Below are 23,457 nucleotides of genomic sequence, written 5' to 3' on the forward strand. Positions count from 1 at the left end.
GCTCTTGGGACTAGCTCTGAATGCACACACTACCACACAGCCATAGGTGACTGTCCTATCACACATGCTGCTATTGGGAGTGTCAGCTCTTGGGACTAGCTCTGAATGCACACACTACCACACAGCCATAGGTGACTGTCCTATAACACATGATGCTATTGGGAGTGTCAGCTCTTGGGACTAGCTCTGAATGCACACACTACCACACAGCCATAGGGGACTGTCCTATCACACATGATGCTATTGGGAGTGTCAGCTCTTGGGACTAGCTCTGAATGCACACACTACCACACAGCCATAGGTGACTGTCCTATCACACATGATACTATTGGGAGTGTCAGCTCTTGGGACTAGCTCTGAATGCACACACTACCACACAGCCATAGGTGACTGTCCTATCACACAGGCTGCTATTGGGAGTGTCAGCTCTTGGGACTAGCTCTGAATGCACACACTACCACACAGCCATAGGTGACTGTCCTATCACACATGATGCTATTGGGAGTGTCAGCTCTTGGGACTAGCTCTGAATGCACACACTACCACACAGCCATAGGGGACTGTCCTATCACACATGATGCTATTGGGAGTGTCAGCTCTTGGGACTAGCTCTGAATGCACACACTACCACACAGCCATAGGTGACTGTCCTATCACACATGATGCTATTGGGAGTGTCAGCTCTTGGGACTAGCTCTGAATGCACACACTACCACACAGCCATAGGGGACTGTCCTATCACACATGATGCTATTGGGAGTGTCAGCTCTTGGGACTAGCTCTGAATGCACACACTACCACACAGCCATAGGTGACTGTCCTATCACACATGATGCTATTGGGAGTGTCAGCTCTTGGGACTAGCTCTGAATGCACACACTACCACACAGCCATAGGGGACTGTCCTATCACACATGATGCTATTGGGAGTGTCAGCTCTTGGGACTAGCTCTGAATGCACACACTACCACACAGCCATAGGGGACTGTCCTATCACACATGATACTATTGGGAGTGTCAGCTCTTGGGACTAGCTCTGAATGCACACACTACCACACAGCCATAGGTGACTGTCCTATCACACAGGCTGCTATTGGGAGTGTCAGCTCTTGGGACTAGCTCTGAATGCACACACTACCACACAGCCATAGGGGACTGTCCTATCACACATGATGCTATTGGGAGTGTCAGCTCTTGGGACTAGCTCTGAATGCACACACTACCACACAGCCATAGGTGACTGTCCTATCACACAGGCTGCTATTGGGAGTGTCAGCTCTTGGGACTAGCTCTGAATGCACACACTACCACACAGCCATAGGGGACTGTCCTATCACACATGATACTATTGGGAGTGTCAGCTCTTGGGACTAGCTCTGAATGCACACACTACCACACAGCCATAGGTGACTGTCCTATCACACATCTTGTTACTGTCGCACGATGTGAGCCGGGACAGCCCAGCAGCAGGTATAATGGGTTGTCTGCAGCCGTACGGTAACGCTGGAGTGTCAGCTCTTGGGGCTAGCTCTGCACAGTGCAACCTCCCAGCGGTATAGGCGGGGACCCTGGCACTCACCGCTCCGGGCTCGCACTCCGGTCCCGTATATCGAAGAGTCCCCAGCGGTTATTTTCAAAAATGTTAGCGCCCTACAGTCACGTGCTGCGTGACGCAACGGGGTGGAGCAAGATGGCGGCTTTTTAGTCAGGCGACGCCATGTTTGTGCTCCCGGAAGTCACTCACTTCGGGGGGGGGGATCTGGGGAAGGGGCCGAGGCAATCTACGGAAGAGGGGAACTAGCTGCTTCCGAGAGCAAATGGCGGACGAGGACGAAGATCAGACGGTAGGATGAATATATATATATATATATATATATATATATATATACTATATGTACAATAATATACTGTATATACATACATACTCACATTTACTTACGTGTCAGTTTTAGGCTGTGTTTACCTATATGATGGGGGTACTACAAGTATGTCCCAGCAACTGTGGGCATGAGCTGCATGCACAATGCTGCCAGCCTGGGGGTGGTTGCGACGGTCAGATTTAGTATCATACGCTGTTGCGAATATCCGCACGGCTTCATGCGTATTTCCGCACCGCCAACTTTTTTTTTTTTTTTTCATCCCCCGCAACTTTCATCATTAGTGTCGTCACTTACGCCTACCCCATGCTGGGTGCCAGAGATCGTCCCTACGCCATAAGCGTGCCGCCTGCGTGCGCAAGGTAACCGCCCAGTTGACACCCAGCAGCGCCCATTTCACAGACTCTGACAACCAGTTAAGCTGGGTAAACACTGATGGATGTATCAGCCGTTCCATTGAACGGTCGATATATCTATAGTACATCGGCGGGTGCGTACACCTGATCTGTCGGGGAGCGACGTAATTCACAGACATATCTGATTGGTCCGGCAGCACACCGGATGGCCCATATATATCCCGCTAATCGCCCATACACACCGCCAATGAGTGACTCCTCAACTGGATGGGCAAATTTAAATTCCCGCCCGGTTGTGACGTCAAGCCCGGCACATCGGGCAGATAATTGGTAAGTGTCGGCCAACCCGGCGACCTAGTTTGTACCCAACTTTAGGCGCTGCTTAGACTACAGTGTCCTCGCTGGTGTCTGATGATGGTAAATGCTGCTGCTGGGTTCTCTGTATTAAATGCTAATTACTGACACTTTGCATTTTCAGTTTGAGGAGGAGAATGACGAGGCCGCGGGAGGTGCGGAAGGAGGACATGGGCGAAGGAAGAGACTCTTCTCTAAAGAGCGTAAGTCGGTATTCCCACGCTGGTGCTGACGCTGCTGGAAAGGGCTCACATCACGTCTCCAACGTATTTGTCATTTGGTAGAAAAACAAAAGGGGGGTTCGGTATCTAATAAAAGTGTAAAGTTACGTACACACTAGACGACTCGCAAAAAATTTGTCGTCAACGATTTCCCTTGAAGTCCCCGGCACTCCCAGACAAACGATATCTTGCATTAACTGTGCAATCTGACCAACAACCTTAATCTCATTAACGAGTTTGCCAGATCTTACTGCATGTAGGGAAGATCTGAGGATACGGCCGCGCATCGTTACGCTCATTGACCCTACCCGATTTGTCGTTCAGATGCGTCTGAATTGGTCAAATCATGCAAAAAATCGTCTAGTGTGTAAGCGCCTTTTAAAATATCCAACTTTTCATAATCGTGTCGTGTACTAATTGCATTTGTTTTCTAAAGGCCATACACGGGGCGATTTGTATCAGATCCGATCTTCCCTTGACATTCTGTACGATTTGTATTTAGAAAAGGTACAATTGTACAAACGACTATATGATCTGATGTATTAAGATGTGTCACATCGTCCTGTTCAGTCTAAATCTTTCTGCAAAACCATTTGATCTACGATGCCGATACATGACTGTGGGGACGCACATCATATTATTGTATAGAAAATGCAATTTTTTACACAATTGGTCGTTGCGATCAGTTAAACTGCCAAATCGTGTGAAAAATCGCCCAGTGTATGGGGGCCTTAACATTAAATTTGTGCTTAATAATATTATGAAAATATTGCAATTACAGCTACATAAATCCTGTGTAACATTGATACGTACAAGCCCTTTCTTATAAATTCCAATAGAAATTGGTTACGTCAGGTTAGCGTCAGTGCTCGAAGTGATAATTTAGAGGTGGGGGTATGGAGACTGAATCTCCCCCCCTATGGGCCCCTGCTTCCATATCACCCCATTGTACTTCTACCCCACACCCCCCTCACCCTTCTCCCTGCCTGCTCCCCTCTCTCACACCTTGCTCTTACTGATTCCCTCTCTCTATCACCCCCTACAATAGTTAGCCTGCCTCCCTCTGTCTGCCCCTCTCTTTAGTCCCTCTCTCACACCCTCCCCTCTCTCTAATTCCCTCTTACCTGCGCTGCTGGAGTGGAGCCACCGGGATCCTCGGGTCTTCACTGCAGTTTATCAGGCGCCGCTACGAGCCAATGAGAAGCTGCCATTTGGCAGCTTCTCATTGGCTGGCGGCTGCGAGCCCTGCGATTGGCTGGCGGCCGCGAGTCCCGCGATTGGCTGGCGGCTGCGAGCCTCGTGATTGGCTGGCAGCCGCACAGTGCGTGGTGCTTACAGTGCAGCCGGGAACAGGTACTTTGTCCCGGCTACATGTCAGCACCTCCGCTGCCGCGATTGAGATGTGTCCCCTGCGGGACACATCTGTACACATTGCTGCCACTGTTCCAGCGCTGGGATCCCATACTGGATCCCAGCGCTGGTGCATTCTCTAAAATGAAGTGGGGCCGGGAAGTGGCGGTATGTCATACCGCCGTATACCGCCCCACTTCGACCACTGGTTAGCGTTTTATAAACATGTACGTTACAGATTGATTTGAGTGATGTCTGCACTAATAACTGTTTCTACTTCAGGGTCCATAGGGGTCCACAGGGTGACCTTGGGGTATAGCTGGATCCTGGATCCTCGGGCACCACGGAGTTAAAGCTTTCAGCTGCTCCCAGGATGCACTTGGGTCCAACCTCCCCTATACCCCGCCCCCGAGCCACAGGCACCTCAGTTTTAGATGGTGCCCGGCCGGAGTCGGGTCACCCTGCGGGGGGGGGGTCTGCAGGAGCAGCCCCCTAAAGCTTTTAATTTTTTATTTCTACTTCAGGGTCCATAGGGGGTCCACAGGGTTGACCTTGGGGGTATAGGTTGGGAACCAAATCCGGGCACCACGCAGTTAAAGCTTTTAGCTCCCAGGATGCACTGGGTCCACTCTCCCTATAACCCCACCCCCAAGCCAGAGGCACCTCAGTTTCAGTTGGTGCCCGGCCGGAGTCGGGTCACCGTTAGCGCAGGGGGAGCTGATTAGCAGCCCCTAAGCTTATTTTATTTTTTTAGGGACAAAGTTTTTTCCATGGACTTTGGACTCTTCAGAGCGGCAGCGTCGGACTGTCCATAGGACGTCTAAGCTGCCGCTCCGTCACCCCGCTGGCGCTGAGACGCCAGTACAGATCTGGGGATCTCAGCGGGACCCCAGAGTCTGTACTAGCCGGACTCTGCGGGCGCCCAGGACTGCTGCCGGATCCACGGGGAGCAGGTAAGGCGCGGGTCACCGCTTGCGGTGATCCGCGCATTTCAAATGCAGTCCTGTGCCTCCGGTCTCAGGGGACAGACCGGAGGCGCCGGCAGTGGCGGCGGGCCCCCCATACACCGTGTGTCCACTAGACCACCAGGGACTTAACGATCGGTGCAGGGAGCCGGCGTCCCGGGGGTTAATAGCCGGCCAGGGGAGGCAGCCTTCCCTGTTACAGCGGCTCCTCCCCTCAGCTCAGCGCGCCTTTCAGTATCCATAGTCTGGCGTCGCTGAGCTGCTTCCTCCGCGGGCCACGCTTCCTCTGAGGTCTCCAGCGGCCATTTTATCTCTGTGGTGCAGCAGAAATCTCTCAGGATGGCAGTGAGTCCAGTCCCCCTGCGTACCTCACCATCAGGTCAGTGTACACAGAGCTGTAGCCTTCCCAGACACTGAATCTGGGTAAGTTGAATGCAGTGACATAGTGCAGTATATTATATGACATGTTTATGTATATATGTATATATCTGCATTGTATGTGACTTATGCTAGTGCTGACTGTCTGTACTTTATTCTCTCACCTGTCAGTGTATATCTATCCCTTTTCTTTATCTGCCCTAATACAGCTGTACTTAGGGTGGTTCTGAGACCTCACATTTATATACTGGTTAATATTTGTGTGGTTTGTCACATACTGTTGCGTGCTGCACGTTGCCATATTTTAGATGGAACTGTGTGTTGCATACGCTGAAAATGGGTCCCTGCAGCTAATTTTTGGCATCAGTCAGGACCAGTATAGTGCTGCTTAATATTTCCGCCAAGAGGGTTGGTCAGATATGTCTGACCAGGAGATAGAGCGTTATACTGCACCCATTTTTACTATCCTGCAAGTCATGTGCTGCAGGTGTTAGTGCGGAGGATTTGACTCATAAAGGGTTCTGTATGTGGCGTCATCTGGTGCCGGGCCCCTTACACGACCCCCTTGGGTGGTTTGTTTTCTCGGGATCCTCTCAATTGCGGATCGCCGGGCGGGCCCCATTGTTGTACCTCACTTGGGGTTACTTCACCATACTGCCCTTTTCATCTCAGGGTATCTCGCAGCTTCTTGCACTCTTCCCCTGTGACACAGACTACCGCTCCCTGCAGGGGTTTTTCGCAGTATATGAATTCCCCCTGGTGCCACAATAGTCTGTCATTCCCCTTGCAGGGATTACCACAACAGCCACCCTGGGTGGATGTCGTTTTCTACGAAACGCTAATTGGCGTGGTTGACGCCCTGTGGTTACTTCCCAGTTGGCTCTGCCGTGAACTGGATACTGTTTGGGGCTCTTTCCCTCTTACACGGGGGGAAGCCTATTTCAGGTATTATTATCCCTGCTTTAGGGCTGGTAGCAGGTCCATTCTGGTTAGAGTGAATGTTGACCTGCACCTGTATCATACACCCTCAGTATTGCGTGCCTTCGGGTTCCCTGTTGCTGACTAGCGGGTGGATCGCATAGCGGGACTCTGGCTGTTGCCAGATAGGAGGTGTTACAACAGTGTTTGGCCTCCTGTCCCAAATTCCCTGAGGGTCATCACGAGCCCCTCCTGGGGTGGATGGGCGTGTTACTCGTCTGATTACAGACGTTACTACGCCTCCCATTCCTGCGTGGTCGGATTCTTCGGATCCGTAGGTGGTAACTCTGCCTGAAATCAGTATACTTGCTTTCAGGAGTTGTTACCCATCCTACCATGGCTATAGCATGGTTGGTTAATACTATTGCATATTGGGTTGATGCATTTGTAACGTTTTTTCCCCTCCAACACGTCGGGGGTTCAAATGTATTTGGTCGCTCACGTAATATATGCAGTTGTCATAGGTGGAAATGCCTATATTGGATACCAGTCTCCTAACTTTCAGAGTTCCGGCTGCGACTGTATCCTCCGTAATACCCTATGGCTGCGCTCTGGGAATGCAGAGGTGCAGATACCATCTTTAGGGTTGATATTGTTTGGTCCTGACCTTGACAAGATTGTAGTAACATTGGCAGTATTACTAACGACAAGTTTACCGCTTTCAGCTATGCCCACTACAAGGCCTCAGACTAAGTCTGTTAAGTCTTTTTGTCCTCTGGGTCAGCCTAAAGGTCTGTTTCTTCGTAGACTGTCGGCATCTACAAGGGCCGACATATCCAGTACCGAGCAGGCCTGGACTGCCAGCCGATCCTGCTTCTGAACCTACGGATATCTCTTCAGCCTGACGGGACAGGCCTACAACTGGGAGATACCGATTTTCTCAGTTCACCCGGTACTAGTGTCAAGTTGCCGCGGCTACGTGGGTAGGAGGGTACGCCCTCTTTGCTCAGGCGGCCTCTTTACAAGGGCCTTACAGATCCAGAAAGCTATGCAGTTGTTGCGGTAAGCGGAGCTAATTAGGCCATCCCCACTATCTCAGTGAGGGACTGGTTGTTCTGCTTTCTTTCTGGTGCGGTGGCTGAATGGTCCTCTTTGGCCTATTCTCTGTCTCAATTCCCTGAACCAGTTCCTAAAGCTACCTGGGCTCAGGAGGAAATCCCTATGCTCCATCATACGATGTTTGGAACCTGGGGACTTTATGGTATCACTGGATATACAGGACGCGTGCCTACGGGTACTTACAGAGACCTTTCCTCAGCATGGGCTGAGGTTTGCTGTATCACAGCAACACTTACAATTTTTCGGGCTCTGCCTGTTGGGACTGTCCTCAGCCCCACAGGGGTTTACCAGCGTTTTGGATTTTCTGACAGTTCTTCTGTTCAGTATATCCCAATGCTCCTGTACCTGGACGGCCTCCTGCTCTTAGCGGGATCACCGGGGTACTTTACAGCCAGGTCAGGATGACTGTGGCTTCTTCAGGGTGCAGACGTTTAATCAACGGGGAAAAAGTCCTCCCTGCATCCCTCTCTGGGTATTCTTCATCTAGGATCTGCTGGATTCTCAGAATCTGAGAATTCTTCTGGCGTAAGATGGCATCTCCACTCTTCCATTAGGAGTACATGGTTGTCTGCGCAGTCGACAGATGTCTTTACACTCTGGGATGCATGGTGGAATGGGCTCAGTTCCATTCCAGGCCTTTCCATAATTGGCTCATCTCCAGATGGAACGAGTTTTTTCTGTCGGATAACTGTTCAAACGATGATGCTCTCTCCGGAGGCAAGTCGGTCCCTGTCCGGGTGGGTATGGCCATCTCTTCCAGGGTTTTCTTTGCTATAGACAGTGTCTGGATCGAATCCTTTTCAGTGCAGTTGGACGTCTGTCGATTCCACCCTGTCAATTAACTTACTCTGGCATAACTCTTGTTTCCCGGTGAACCTGAAAAGGTTCAGTCCGACAGGGTCAGGACAGTGGATTCCTTTTTAGCAACACTGTTCGTTGGGTGGCAATGACAGGTATGTCACATATTCGGACATAGTCCGAGGGTCTCCTCCCGACCATCTCGGCAGCGTTCATTTCAGGAGCTCTCCATTGGGAAGCGGGAGTCCTCAGCCGTCACGACGTGCATCCCGGGGACTAGTCTCTTCCCCAAGAGAGGTTTCATCTCCTGGTGAGCAGGAGATGAATTTATCACACTATGGTGTTACAGTCCAGCTCTGGGGATTCTGAAGCAACCTTCGCCCTGTGTTTCTTCTTAGTGGTTTTCAGGTTCCATATTATTCTGGAACTTATGGTACGGCCATTCTGTCCCCAGTCCTCTCGGCTGGTGTGGCCTCATTGACTGTGGTCTGGCCTCTTTGGATTTATGTGATCCGTTCAGGTTCCTTACGGAAATCGGACTCCTTATTGGTGGTCTGAGATTTCTGGTTTTCACAGGAAAGGATGGCCGGCCTATAACCAAATGTTGGCTGGATGGCCTCGTAGGTCTTCCTCAGGGGCCTACCCATGGATAGACCTTCCTGTTGTTGATGCTTGTTTTTTCTCGGGCCATGTGACCCTCGTGTGCGGCTCGCTGTGGCGCCTCGGCTGTTTTGCCTTACTAGGTGGCCACGTGGTCTTCTGTCCACACCTTTTTAAGGTTCTAGGCATTGGTTTCCTTTGCCTCTCAGGATGCTTCCTTTTTGGCGACGGATTCTCCTCTCAGCACAGGAGCGTCCCCACCCTTGGTTGAACTGCTTTGGGACATCCCCAAGGTCAACCCTGTGGACCCCCTATGGACCCTGAAGTAGAAAACAAGAGATATGGTAAGAACTTACCTTTGTTATCTCTGTTTCTACGAAGTCCATAGGGTCCACAGGGCGCCCGCCCTGACGCACCTGGCTTCATATGGGCTGTGTGGCTGGTCACCGGTTTTCCGTCTCCCATTTCTGTGAGTATGGTTATTGAGTGTTCCAGTTTTCTCTCTCTTTTTCTCTCCTCCTCCGGCCTTTGGCTACTTACAAACTGAGTTGCCTCTGGCTTGGGGGTGGGGTTATAGGGAGAGTGGACCCAGTGCATCCTGGGAGCTAAAAGCTTTAACTGCGTGGTGCCCGGATTTGGTTCCCAACCTATACCCCCAAGGTCAACCCTGTGGACCCTATGGACTTCGTAGAAACAGAGATAACAAAGGTAAGTTCTTACCATATCTCTTGTTTTAACTTAGTTAAATTTATTTATTTTTTACTATAAGTTTTTTCTCTAGAGCAGCAGCGCTGGGCTGTCTGTACAGACGCCCACGCTGCCGCTCCTTCTCCCTGCTGGCGCCGCGACGCCAGCACTGAACTGGGGATCGCGGCGGGGGAAGCCAGAGTCTGTACTAGCCGGACTCTGGCTTCCCCCGGGACTGCTGCCGGAAGACGCCGGGGAGATCAGGTAAGCCGCGCACCGCTGATTAGCGGCGGTGCGCGGGTTCCTTTCAAATGCAGTCCCATGCCCCCGGTCTAGGGGACAGACCGGGGGCGCTAGCGGTGGCGGCGGGCTCCCCCTCCAGCGGAGGCATACCCCGCCAGACCACTAGACCACCAGGGTTAATATCGCGGCAAGCGGGATGCCGGCAACCCGGGGGTTAATATGCTAGCCAGGGGAGGAAGCCTTCCCTGTCTAGCGGCTCCTCCCCTCAGCTCAGCGCGCCTTTCAGCTTGGAGTCTTTCGTCGCTGAGCTGCAGATACTCGGCCACTCCTCCTCTGAGGTCTCCAGCGGCCATTTTCTCTGTGGCAGCGTGGATACTCTCAGGGAGCACGCGGACCGGTCCCCCTGTGTACCTCTCCCCTGCAGAAGGACAGTGTACACAGCGCTATAGCCCTCCCAGACACTGAATCTGGGAGGTTGATTGTAGTGGAAAGGTGCAGTGAGTATATCTTCCTGCATGGTATGTGACTTTTGCTAGTGCTGCCTGTCTGTGTCTTTTTTCTACTTACTGTCAGCCTGTACCTATCCCTTTCCTTCTCCTACAAGCCCTACAGGTGTGCGGGGGAAGGGTGTTTCTACTGACCTCACCTATATAGATCACGTATTTGTGAGGTCCGTCACATACAGTTGTGTGCTACACGGTGCCATATTGTGGGCTGTTGTTCAGCACACTGGTGAGTGCGCACGTTTTCTTCCTAAGTCATGTCTGAGGAGGAGATTGAGCACTCCGGGGCTCCAGCATTGTTCTCCTGCAGGCGCTGTTCTGCAGGAGTGGATAGGGAGGATTTGTCACAGGACGGCCTGTGCGGACGGTGCCAGGCGGTTCCTGGTACGTCTAAACCTCCCATTTCGCAGGAGCCACCATGGGCGATGTTTTCCCAGGTGCTGGTGTCCATCGCGGACCGTCTGTCGGTCCCGACTGCCGCCCCTACTAGGGCGTTGCCCCAGCCTGCCATCCCCCATTCCCCGGGTGTCCCACAATTATTGCAGACTCCCCCGGGGTCTCAGCCTGTTGGTCCCTATGCGGGGTTGCCAATGTATATTCAGTCCACCCCTGTGGCACAGCCGGCTGTGGTGCCGTTTCAGGCTCCTGTGACAGCTCCTCCACCATGGGTGGATGCGCTTTCCCACACTGTCCAAGATTTGGCGGCAGCATCTTCGGCTTTTCAGTCGATGTTGCGCAGTGACGTGCCCTCCAGGGCGTCTAAACGCTCAGTCATGGCACAGGCTGCGCATCTTTCGGATTCTGAGGGGTTCTCGGATGATGGTGAGGTACAGGATGACTCAGCCTCAGATGCCTCAGTCCAGGAGGTAGACACTAAGTCTTCCATCAATGTGCGGGCTCTGGTTAAGGCGGTGCGGGCTATTCTTCTGATTGAGGATGAGGCACCCGCTCCCAAGTCAAGGTATCCTAGTTTTAAAAAAGCTAAGGTTACTTCTACAGCGTTCCCCTTGTCTGATCAGTTGACTGATCACATGGCGGTGGCCTGGCAGACGCCCAGTAAGCGTTTCCTGCCACAGAAACGCTTGGCGTCCAATTATCCATTCCCGGAAGCGCATTGTAAGAAATGGGAAACTCCGCCTGCAGTCGATTCCCATGTAACACGCCTCATCAGGAGTGCTACTTTGCCATTGCCGTCTATATCCTCGCTAAAGGATCCTACGGACAGGAAGGTGGAGACTTGTCTAAAGTCTATTTATTCTCTCTCAGGGGCTGTAGCCCGGCCGTCCATGGCCATCTCCTGGGTGGCCAAGGCCATTGAGGGGTGGGCCAACGCCTTGGAGGACACGTTTACGGATGAATCTCCGGACGTCCAGGGGGCGTTGTTAGGACAGATGAGAGATGCCGCCTCCTACATTGGAGAAGCATCTTTGGATGCTAGCCTGTTGACCTCTAGGGTTTCGGCGGCAGCAGTGTCTGCTCGTAGATCCTTGTGGTTGCGGTCTTGGAGAGCAGACGCGGATTCAAAGAAAGGCTTGGAGGCCTTACCTTTTAATGGGGAATTACTATTTGGTCCGGACCTGGACAAAATAGTAGATACCCTGGCAAAATCCAAGTCAGCCTTCCTCCCTTCAGCTACTACACCTGCTAAGGTCCGGAGCTCGGCGTTTCGTTCCTTTCGGGTTCAGGGCAAGGCAAAGGGTCAGTCCTTCCCGAGGCAGTCCGCACCCAAGACCGCCTCAAAGCCAAAGAAGCAAGCCTGGAGTGCTAGGCGCCCTTCTTCCAAGCCAGAAGATAAGCCTTCTGCGTGATGGGACTGGCCTCCCTCTGGGGGACCCCAGAGTGGGAGGCCGACTTCTTCAATTCGCCCAGTGCTGGCACAATACCACCACGGATGCCTGGGTGCGAGAAGTGGTCTCCCAGGGGTACGCCCTGTCTTTTCGGCACAGGCCGCCTTGCCAGTTTTTTTGCACAAGTCCTTCTCAGGACAAAACCAAGGCCTTGCAGGTTCAGGAAGCCATAGAGGCCTTGCTGACGGCGGGGGTCATTATACCCGTACCACAGTCTCAACGTGGGATGGGGTATTACTCTACGCTGTTTCTGGTGCAGAAACCCAATGGCTCTCATCGCCCCATCCTCAATTTGAAGTCCCTGAACAGGTTTCTCAGGGTTCCCAAATTCAGGATGGAAACTTTGCGTTCCATCATACTGGCGATGGAACCGGGGGATTATATGGTCTTCCTGGATATCCAGGACGCCTCCCTCCATGTGCCTATAGCAACATCGCACCAACGGTTTCTGCGGTTTGCTATTCTCCACAACCACTACCAATTCAGGGCTCTACCCTTTGGTCTCTCCACGGCACCAAGGGTATTTACCAAGGTGATGGCGGTCATGGCGGCTCACCTTCGGAGCCAGGGGATACGGTTGCTACCGTATCTAGACGACCTCCTCTTGCTGGCAAGCTCCCCGGAGGTACTGATCCAGCATCTCCACCTGACGGTCGCTTGTCTACAGGCGCACGGCTGGTTGATCAACTGGAAGAAATCCTCCCTCATCCCATCACAACGGATGGTTCATTTGGGGGCCCTGCTGGACTCTCGTCAGCAACGGATTTTTCTGACTCCAGAGAAGGTCTCCTCCTTACAGCTGCGGATTCACAGTTGTCTGAGCAGTGGCAGAGTGTCGGTGCACTCAGCGATGAGAGTTTTGGGGTCCATGGTGTCGGCATTCGACATGGTGGAGTTTGCCCAGTTCCATTCCAGGCCCCTGCAGGGGCTGATTCTTTCAGAATGGAACGGATTGCCACACAGGATCCGCTCTCAGATGCTGGTGTTGTCCTCGGAGGTGCGTCTGTCCCTAGCCTGGTGGCTGCAGACAGCGCATCTCCTGGAGGGGCGCCCCTTTTGGATCCCGGAATGGGTTCTGCTCACGACAGATGCCAGTCTCCGGGGTTGGGGGGCGGTGACAGGCTCCTTGTCACTTCAGGGTCGTTGGTCGGCGGAGGAAGCGATTCTTCCCATCAACATCCTGGAACTGCGGGCAGTATACAGAGCCCTGCAGTCGTCCGGCACCGCTCTTCACGGAAGGGCCATTCAGGTGCAGTCAGACAACGCCACCACGGTGGCGTACATCAATCACCAGGGAGGGACTCGCAGTCGAGCTGCGATGTCGGAGGTGTCCCGCGTCCTGGCTTGGGCGGAGCGCTATCTTCCAGCTCTCTCGGCAGTTTTCATCCCAGGAGTCCTCAATTGGGAGGCAGACTTCCTCAGCCGTTACGATGTGCATCCCGGGGAATGGTCGCTTCATCCAGAGGTATTCCAACTACTCGTGGACAAGTGGGGGCTGCCAGAGCTGGACCTGATGGCGTCCCGTTACAATCACAAGCTGCCTGTGTACGGGTCAAGGACAAGGGACGCAGGCGCAAGTCTGATAGACGCGCTGTCGGTGAAATGGCTGTTTCAACTGGCTTACTTGTTCCCTCCGATATCTCTGCTGCCTCGGGTCCTGCGCAAGTTCAAACAGGACGGAGGCACACTGATCCTGGTGGCCCCAGCGTGGCCCAGAAGGCCGTGGTACTCCGATCTGCGGAGCCTGTCCATCGACGCTCCGTACCTCCTACCTCAACGGCGGGACCTGTTGTCTCAGGGGCCCTGTCTTCACCCGGATCTGGGTCGACTATCTTTGACGGCGTGGCTCTTGAGACAGCCGTCCTGAGGTCTCGGGGCTTTTCTAGCTCCGTTATTACCACCATGCTGAGGGCGCGCAAGCCTGCTTCCGCGAGGATCTATCACAGAGTGTGGCACACTTACTTTCAGTGGTGCGAGGCCAGAAACTATGATCCCCAGGTGTTCCGAGTTTCGCGTATTCTGGCTTTCCTTCAGTCCGGTTTGGACTTAGGATTACGTCTTTCTTCACTGAAGGTACACGTGTCTGGTCTGTCGGTGTGGTTCCAGCGCAGGATCGCTGCTATGCCGGACGTATACACCTTTTTCCAGGGTGTTTTGAGAATCCAGCCTCCCTTTGTGCCACCTGTGGCCCCGTGGGATTTGGCGGTGGTTCTTAGGGCCTTACAGGGTCCTCCTTTTGAGCCCTTGGAGTCAGTGGAGCTCAAGTGGCTAACTTTTAAAACTGTTTTCCTCTTGGCAATTGCTTCTGCCAGGAGGATTTCAGATTTGGGGGCGCTTTCTTGTCGTCCCCCTTTTCTGATTTTTCATCAGGACAGAGCGGTGCTTCGCACTCGTCCTGATTTCCTACCTAAGGTGGTTTCCAGGTTCCACATTAATCAGGAAATTGTTGTACCAGCCTTTCAGTCACTTGATCTTTCGGCTGGGGAGACTTCCTTAGACGTTGTAAGGGCACTCCAGGTTTATGTGGACCGGACTAGTTCTGTGAGGAAGTCGGATTCTTTGTTTATCCTCTTTGGTTTTCACAAGAGGGGTTGGCCTGCCAACAAACAGACTCTAGCCCGTTGGCTTCGTTCTGTTATTATTGAGGCTTATATGCAGGAGGGTTTACCTGTTCCAGCCTCTGTTAAGGCTCATTCCACTCGGTCCGTGGGCCCTTCTTGGGCTGCTAGCCGTGGCGCCTCTGCTGTTCAGCTCTGTAAGGCGGCCACCTGGTCTTCCATTCAGACCTTTTTTGAGGTTCTATGCGTTTGACACCTTTGCCTCTCAGGATGCATCCTTTGGGCGCCGGGTTCTCCTATCAGCACAGGAGCGTCCCCGCCCTTAGTTGGACTGCTTTGGGACATCCCCAAGGTCACCCTGTGGACCCCTATGGACCCTGAAGTAGAAAACAAGAGATATGGTAAGAACTTACCTTTATCTCTGTTTCTACGAAGTCCATAGGGTCCACAGGGCACCCGCCCTGACGCACCTGGCTTCATATGGGCTCTGTGACTGGTCACCGGTTTTCCGTCTCCCATTTCTGTGAGTATGGTTCTTGTGTGTTCCAGTCTTCCTTCTCTCTGTTTCGTCTCCTCCTCCGGCCTGGGCTGCTTACCAACTGAGGTGCCTGTGGCTCGGGGGCGGGGTATAGGGGAGGTTGGACCCAAGTGCATCCTGGGAGCAGCTGAAAGCTTTAACTCCGTGGTGCCCGAGGATCCAGGATCTAGCTATACCCCAAGGTCACCCTGTGGACCCTATGGACTTCGTAGAAACAGAGATAACAAAGGTAAGTTCTTACCATATCTCTTGTTTTCTTAGTACAAGCCCCCCAGTTACTGCAGTAAATGTCCCCGTCAGACAGGATATGATAAATCTGTGAGAGAAGGGCTTATGTAGCGGAGCTTGCGTTGGCTGTCCTGATATGCTGGCGTGACGATGTCTTCTCCTGTCCTGTTCTGCAGTGCGCTGTATGATGTACGGATTTGGAGATGACCAGAACCCCTATACGGAATCTGTGGATATTCTGGAAGACCTGGTGATAGAATTCATCACAGAAATGGTGAGTACACACTGACCAATGGGTACACAGCCTCCTGCGCTCATCCCATCGCTCTGCAAATGCTTCTTGTGTGCTCTTATGAAACGGTTCTGCTGCTACAATTCCAATTGACGCTGCTTTTATCGGCGTAGATCGGTGCACAGATGATGGCGGCAGGACCTTGCTATCTGTGTAATGGGACCCAGCCGTATCCTTGTTAGATGAGGTCTGAAAGTAGTTTAGTGCAGGGCAGGACAACCTGGCAGAGAGAGCATGCTGGGGCTTGTAGTTTCACAACTCCTGGGGAGCCCAGGATGTTCCAGCCAGGTTTAGTGTAACCCTACATTCCCGGTAAATTTGGGGACAGAAACATTAGAGCAATACATTAGCTGTAATTTATTATAATGTAGAATAAGCCGAAACTTATACAACTGCCCTACACTCCCTTCTGCTGTGCTCCCCGCCATTACCTCAATACTGCTCTACACTCCCTTCTGCTGTGCTCCCCGCCATTACCTCAATACTGCTCTACACTCCCTCCTGCTGTGCTCCCCGCCATTACCTCACTACTGCTCTACACTCCCTCCTGCTGTGCTCCCCGCCATTACCTCACTACTGCCCTACACTCCCTCCTGCTGTGCTCCCCGCCATTACCTCACTACTGCTCTACACTCCCTCCTGCTGTGCTCCCCGCCATTGCCTCACTACTGCTCTACACTCCCTTCTGCTGTGCTCCCCGCCATTACCTCACTACTGCCCTACACTCCCTTCTGCTGTGCTCCCCGCCATTACCTCACTACTGCCCTACACTCCCTTCTGCTGTGCTCCCCGCCATTACCTCAATACTGCTCTACACTCCCTTCTGCTGTGCTCCCCGCCATTACCTCACTACTGCCCTACACTCCCTCCTGCTGTGCTCCCCGCCATTACCTCAATACTGCCCTACACTCCCTTCTGCTGTGCTCCCCGCCATTACCTCACTACTGCCCTACACTCCCTTCTGCTGTGCTCCCCGCCATTACCTCACTACTGCTCTACACTCCCTTCTGCTGTGCTCCCCGCCATTACCTCACTACTGCCCTACACTCCCTTCTGCTGTGCTCCCCGCCATTACCTCACTACTGCTCTACACTCCCTCCTGCTGTGCTCCCCGCCATTACCTCACTACTGCTCTACACTCCCTCCTGCTGTGCTCCCCGCCATTACCTCACTACTGCCCTACACTCCCTCCTGCTGTGCTCCCCGCCATTACCTCACTACTGCTCTACACTCCCTCCTGCTGTGCTCCCCGCCATTGCCTCACTACTGCTCTACACTCCCTTCTGCTGTGCTCCCCGCCATTACCTCACTACTGCCCTACACTCCCTTCTGCTGTGCTCCCCGCCATTACCTCACTACTGCCCTACACTCCCTTCTGCTGTGCTCCCCGCCATTACCTCAATACTGCTCTACACTCCCTTCTGCTGTGCTCCCCGCCATTACCTCACTACTGCCCTACACTCCCTCCTGCTGTGCTCCCCGCCATTACCTCAATACTGCCCTACACTCCCTTCTGCTGTGCTCCCCGCCATTACCTCAATACTGCCCTACACTCCCTTCTGCTGTGCTCCCCGCCATTACCTCACTACTGCTCTACACTCCCTTCTGCTGTGCTCCCCGCCATTACCTCACTACTGCCCTACACTCCCTTCTGCTGTGCTCCCCGCCATTACCTCAATACTGCTCTACACTCCCTTCTGCTGTGCTCCCCGCCATTACCTCACTACTGCCCTACACTCCCTCCTGCTGTGCTCCCCGCCATTACCTCAATACTGCCCTACACTCCCTTCTGCTGTGCTCCCCGCCATTACCTCACTACTGCCCTACACTCCCTTCTGCTGTGCTCCCCGCCATTACCTCACTACTGCTCTACACTCCCTTCTGCTGTGCTCCCCGCCATTACCTCACTACTGCCCTACACTCCCTTCTGCTGTGCTCCCCGCCATTACCTCACTACTGCTCTACACTCCCTTCTGCTGTGCTCCCCGCCATTACCTCACTACTGCTCTACACTCCCTTCTGCTGTGCTCCCCGCCATTACCTCACTACTGCCCTACACTCCCTTCTGCTGTGCTCCCCGCCATTACCTCACTACTGCCCTACACTCCCTTCTGCTGTGCTCCCCGCCATTACCTCAATACTGCTCTACACTCCCTTCTGCTGTGCTCCCCGCCATTACCTCACTACTGCCCTACACTCCCTCCTGCTGTGCTCCCCGCCATTACCTCAATACTGCCCTACACTCCCTTCTGCTGTGCTCCCCGCCATTACCTCACTACTGCCCTACACTCCCTTCTGCTGTGCTCCCCGCCATTACCTCACTACTGCTCTACACTCCCTTCTGCTGTGCTCCCCGCCATTACCTCACTACTGCCCTACACTCCCTTCTGCTGTGCTCCCCGCCATTACCTCACTACTGCTCTACACTCCCTCCTGCTGTGCTCCCCGCCATTACCTCACTACTGCTCTACACTCCCTTCTGCTGTGCTCCCCGCCATTACCTCACTACTGCTCTACACTCCCTCCTGCTGTGCTCCCCGCCATTACCTCACTACTGCTCTACACTCCCTTCTGCTGTGCTCCCCGCCATTACCTCACTACTGCTCTACACTCCCTTCTGCTGTGCTCCCCGCCATTACCTCAATACTGCCCTACACTCCCTTCTGCTGTGCTCCCCGCCATTACCTCACTACTGCCCTACACTCCCTTCTGCTGTGCTCCCCGCCATTACCTCACTACTGCTCTACACTCCCTTCTGCTGTGCTCCCCGCCATTACCTCACTACTGCCCTACACTCCCTTCTGCTGTGCTCCCCGCCATTACCTCACTACTGCTCTACACTCCCTCCTGCTGTGCTCCCCGCCATTACCTCAATACTGCTCTACACTCCCTTCTGCTGTGCTCCCCGCCATTACCTCACTACTGCTCTACACTCCCTTCTGCTGTGCTCCCCGCCATTACCTCACTACTGCTCTACACTCCCTCCTGCTGTGCTCCCCGCCATTACCTCACTACTGCTCTACACTCCCTCCTGCTGTGCTCCCCGCCATTACCTCACTACTGCCCTACACTCCCTCCTGCTGTGCTCCCCGCCATTACCTCACTACTGCCCTACACTCCCTCCTGCTGTGCTCCCCGCCATTACCTCACTACTGCCCTACACTCCCTTCTGCTGTGCTCCCCGCCATTACCTCACTACTGCCCTACACTCCCTTCTGCTGTGCTCCCCGCCATTACCTCACTATTGCCCTACACTCCCTTCTGCTGTGCTCCCCGCCATTACCTCACTACTGCCCTACACTCCCTTCTGCTGTGCTCCCCGCCATTACCTCACTACTGCCCTACACTCCCTTCTGCTGTGCTCCCCGCCATTACCTCACTACTGCTCTACACTCCCTTCTGCTGTGCTCCCCGCCATTACCTCACAACTGCCCTACACTCCCTTCTGCTGTGCTCCCCGCCATTACCTCACTACTGCTCTACACTCCCTCCTGCTGTGCTCCCCGCCATTACCTCACTACTGCCCTACACTCCCTTCTGCTGTGCTCCCCGCCATTACCTCACTACTGCCCTACACTCCCTCCTGCTGTGCTCCCCGCCATTACCTCAATACTGCTCTACACTCCCTTCTGCTGTGCTCCCCGCCATTACCTCACTACTGCTCTACACTCCCTCCTGCTGTGCTCCCCGCCATTACCTCACTACTGCTCTACACTCCCTTCTGCTGTGCTCCCCGCCATTACCTCACTACTGCTCTACACTCCCTCCTGCTGTGCTCCCCGCCATTACCTCACTACTGCCCTACACTCCCTCCTGCTGTGCTCCCCGCCATTACCTCACTACTGCCCTACACTCCCTCCTGCTGTGCTCCCCGCCATTACCTCACTACTGCCCTACACTCCCTTCTGCTGTGCTCCCCGCCATTACCTCACTACTGCTCTACACTCCCTTCTGCTGTGCTCCCCGCCATTACCTCACTACTGCCCTACACTCCCTTCTGCTGTGCTCCCCGCCATTACCTCACTACTGCTCTACACTCCCTTCTGCTGTGCTCCCCGCCATTACCTCACTACTGCTCTACACTCCCTTCTGCTGTGCTCCCCGCCATTACCTCACTACTGCCCTACACTCCCTTCTGCTGTGCTCCCCGCCATTACCTCACTACTGCCCTACACTCCCTTCTGCTGTGCTCCCCGCCATTACCTCAATACTGCCCTACACTCCCTCCTGCTGTGCTCCCCGCCATTACCTCACTACTGCCCTACACTCCCTCCTGCTGTGCTCCCCGCCATTACCTCACTACTGCCCTACACTCCCTCCTGCTGTGCTCCCCGCCATTACCTCAATACTGCCCTACACTCCCTCCTGCTGTGCTCCCCGCCATTACCTCACTACTGCCCTACACTCCCTTCTGCTGTGCTCCCCGCCATTACCTCACTACTGCCCTACACTCCCTCCTGCTGTGCTCCCCGCCATTACCTCACTACTGCCCTACACTCCCTTCTGCTGTGCTCCCCGCCATTACCTCACTACTGCTCTACACTCCCTCCTGCTGTGCTCCCCGCCATTACCTCAATACTGCTCTACACTCCCTCCTGCTGTGCTCCCCGCCATTACCTCACTACTGCTCTACACTCCCTTCTGCTGTGCTCCCCGCCATTACCTCACTACTGCTCTACACTCCCTCCTGCTGTGCTCCCCGCCATTACCTCACTACTGCCCTACACTCCCTCCTGCTGTGCTCCCCGCCATTACATCACTACTGCCCTACACTCCCTTCTGCTGTGCTCCCCGCCATTACCTCACTACTGCCCTACACTCCCTTCTGCTGTGCTCCCCGCCATTACCTCACTACTGCCCTACACTCCCTTCTGCTGTGCTCCCCGCCATTACCTCACAACTGCCCTACACTCCCTTCTGCTGTGCTCCCCGAATACCTTAATATGGCCAAATAACATGTCCTTTTTGGGGAGAAAAATATTAAGTGATGGAAAATGGGTGTAAACTAAAGTAGTGGGTCTGGTATTTGGACACATCTTTGAAACATTGGTGTATGCATCTGATGTATTTTTAAAAAAATGTAAAAGTGCTATTTTTGGCCTCAAAAATATACTTGCACCCATTTTAATGAACCCCCAATTTAACTGCAGCGTTTATTTTTTCTCCCAAAAATAGCTTTTTTCAATTTTTCCATTGTTATATGCATATATGTATAACAGCCATTTAACACAATTTAAGAACACATATACTTTTATTAGGGTCACTAATACACTTCTAAATTGATTACCTACAGTACTGTGCAAAAGTTTTAGGCAGGTGTGGGACAATGCTGCAAAGTAAAAATGCTTTAAAAAATAGAAGTGTTAATAGTTTATTTTTATCATTTGAAGAATTGATGCTGCTTTGAAGGCAGAGGGTGTTTGGTGCCTTTTCTGCTGCATTTAGGCCTCCAGCCCATGAGAAGCGTCACCCTGCATCAGCCACTGCTTCATGTGCTTCTAGAACGTAATACTAATACTTATCGCTTTCTCTAGACCCACAAGGCCATGTCTATTGGGCGACAGGGACGAGTGCAGGTGGAGGACATTGTATTCCTGATTCGGAAGGATCCACGCAAGTTTGCCAGAGTGAAGGACCTTCTCACCATGAACGAAGAGCTGAAGCGGGCCAGAAAGGCGTTTGATGAGGCAAACTATGGTTCCTGAGCGCGCAGTCAGTGGGGGGCGCTGGCCAGCCGGAGCCTGTGCTGGGGAGTAGCGATTATGGGATCGCTCCACGGGCAAACATTCTGTAAGACAGGGAACATAAAGAGACTTTTTTTTTTTATTTAATTGAATTGTCCATTTTGCAGGAAGTTTTTGGATGGAACTCTTGGCGGGCTGAACAAGTGTACTTGAGAAAGCCGCATATCCAGTCACTGGGAGTACCAGCGACTGCCAGCAGTAATCTCACTAATGTCATTTTTAGTAATTGCAGCCTAAAAGAAGCTTACAGATGAAGGGGGGATACAGCATGGTCTGTGTGACTGTTCCGAGCGAGGGCATACGGTAAAGGCTCGCCTCCGCACCGGCCGCCTGTTGCCCATCACCGTTACAGATGAGGATATTGCTCATCTTCTGCACCAGTCATCTAATATGTGGTTTACAAACCTGGAGCTGCTGCCACGTGTCCCACACGGGCCATAGTGATGTCAGGGTGAGAACGAGTGACTCTATCACGTGGGGGTGAGCTGGGTGTGGTGGAGAACCGTTCAGCTCCCGGTTCTGTATGGTGACCCGTTCCTTCATAGGGCGCACAGTGACCAGAAGCGTAATGTGCGCCAGAGGTGGCAGAAGATCGTATTATAACATTTTAATTTGGTTCTTTGGGGTTTTCAGCTACAGTTCAGGCACAATGTACTATTGTGTGTGTCATTTTATTATAAGGTGTTTTTGTTTTGTTTTTTTATTTAAATAAAAATTAAACTGTTTGACACGTGTATAATGTAGAACTTTATATCCCTTTATTGACAGTAGTTAAGAAACATATATGGGTAAAACAAGTGAGCATTTGAAATGAATGAGGGGCCAGGTGAGTTTTGCCTAATGGTGACAATTTCACTTCTATTTTATATGTCCTGTAGTGTGCCCCTCTTTCCTGGCGTCCTGTAGTGTGCCCCTCTTTCCTGGCGTCCTGTAGTGTGCCCCTCTTTCCTGGCGTCCTGTAGTGTGCCCCTCTTTCCTGGCGTCCTGTAGTGTGCCCCTCTTTCCTGGCGTCCTGTAGTGTGCCCCTCTTTCCTGGCGTCCTGTAGTGTGCCCCTCTTTCCTGGCGTCCTGTAGTGTGCCCCTCTTTCCTGGCGTCTTGTAGTGTGCCCCTCCCCCTCCCTGGCAACCTGTAGATGGATCTTGATGGTGGTGTAGACATCCTGTGATGACTGGTGGACTTATTCCCCTGTCTGTGCTCTGTGTGTCTTTGGCTTCCTATGTTACCTTATACCGGTCAGTCGCACTTTGCCTAGAGAACTGACTTAGATGTTGGGCCTGATTTGGAGATGGACACTAATGTAATCGCAGCTGCATTCTCTTACATATCGTGGTTGCAAACATAAGCTAATGCCTTCCAACGCACAGCCCAGCATAGGGACGCCCCCTGCTGTCTTCTCATATCCGTACAGTGTAAGCACAGCCCAGTATAGGGACGCCCCTGCTGTCTTCTCATATCCGTACAGTGTAAGCACAGCCCAGTATAGGGACGCTCACTGCTGCCTTCTTATATCCGTACAGTGTAAGCTCAGCCCAGCATAGGGACGCCCCTGCTGTCTTCTCGTGTCCGTACAGTGTAAGCACAGCCCAGCATAGGGACGCCCACTGCTGCCTTCTCATATCCGTACAGTGTAAGCACAGCCCAGTATAGGGACGCCCCTGCTGTCTTCTCATATCCGTACAGTGTAAGCACAGCCCAGCATAGGGACGCCCACTGCTACTTCCTCATATCCATACAGTGTAAGCACAGCCCAGCATAGGGACGCCCACTGCTGCCTTCTCATATCCGTACAGTGTAAGCACAGCCCAGCATAGGGACGCCCACTGCTGCCTTCTCATAACCGTACAGTGTAAGCACAGCCCAGCATAGGGACGCCCACTGCT

At 53.0% G+C, this 23,457-nt stretch overlaps 1 protein-coding gene across 1 annotated transcript; it reads left to right on the forward strand.

The window, feature by feature from the left end:
* The first annotated feature begins 1,743 nt into the window (after nt 1–1,743).
* On the forward strand, nt 1,744–22,301 carry TAF13 (TATA-box binding protein associated factor 13). The gene is made up of 4 exons (XM_088450738.1): nt 1,744–1,844; nt 2,712–2,790; nt 15,717–15,814; nt 21,367–22,301. Exons 1-4 carry the CDS (start codon nt 1,818–1,820, stop codon nt 21,535–21,537), a joined length of 375 nt encoding a protein of 124 aa, XP_088306864.1. The 5' UTR covers nt 1,744–1,817; the 3' UTR covers nt 21,538–22,301.
* The last annotated feature ends 1,156 nt before the right edge of the window (nt 22,302–23,457 follow it).

The sequence above is a fragment of the Taudactylus pleione genome, unplaced genomic scaffold (assembly GCF_031769625.1).
Source record: "Taudactylus pleione unplaced genomic scaffold, aTauple2 ptg000523l, whole genome shotgun sequence".
Classification (NCBI taxonomy): Eukaryota; Metazoa; Chordata; class Amphibia; order Anura; family Myobatrachidae; genus Taudactylus; species Taudactylus pleione.

What these genes read in the sequence shown, in the direction of transcription:
- TAF13 (XM_088450738.1), top strand. Translation starts at nt 1,818, where the DNA reads ATGGCGGACGAGGACGAAGATCAGACG. An exon ending in ACGAGGACGAAGATCAGACG is followed by an intron (nt 1,845 to 2,711) that starts GTAGGATGAATA and finishes TTGCATTTTCAG; the next exon opens with TTTGAGGAGGAGAATGACGA. An exon ending in GAGACTCTTCTCTAAAGAGC is followed by an intron (nt 2,791 to 15,716) that starts GTAAGTCGGTAT and finishes CCTGTTCTGCAG; the next exon opens with TGCGCTGTATGATGTACGGA.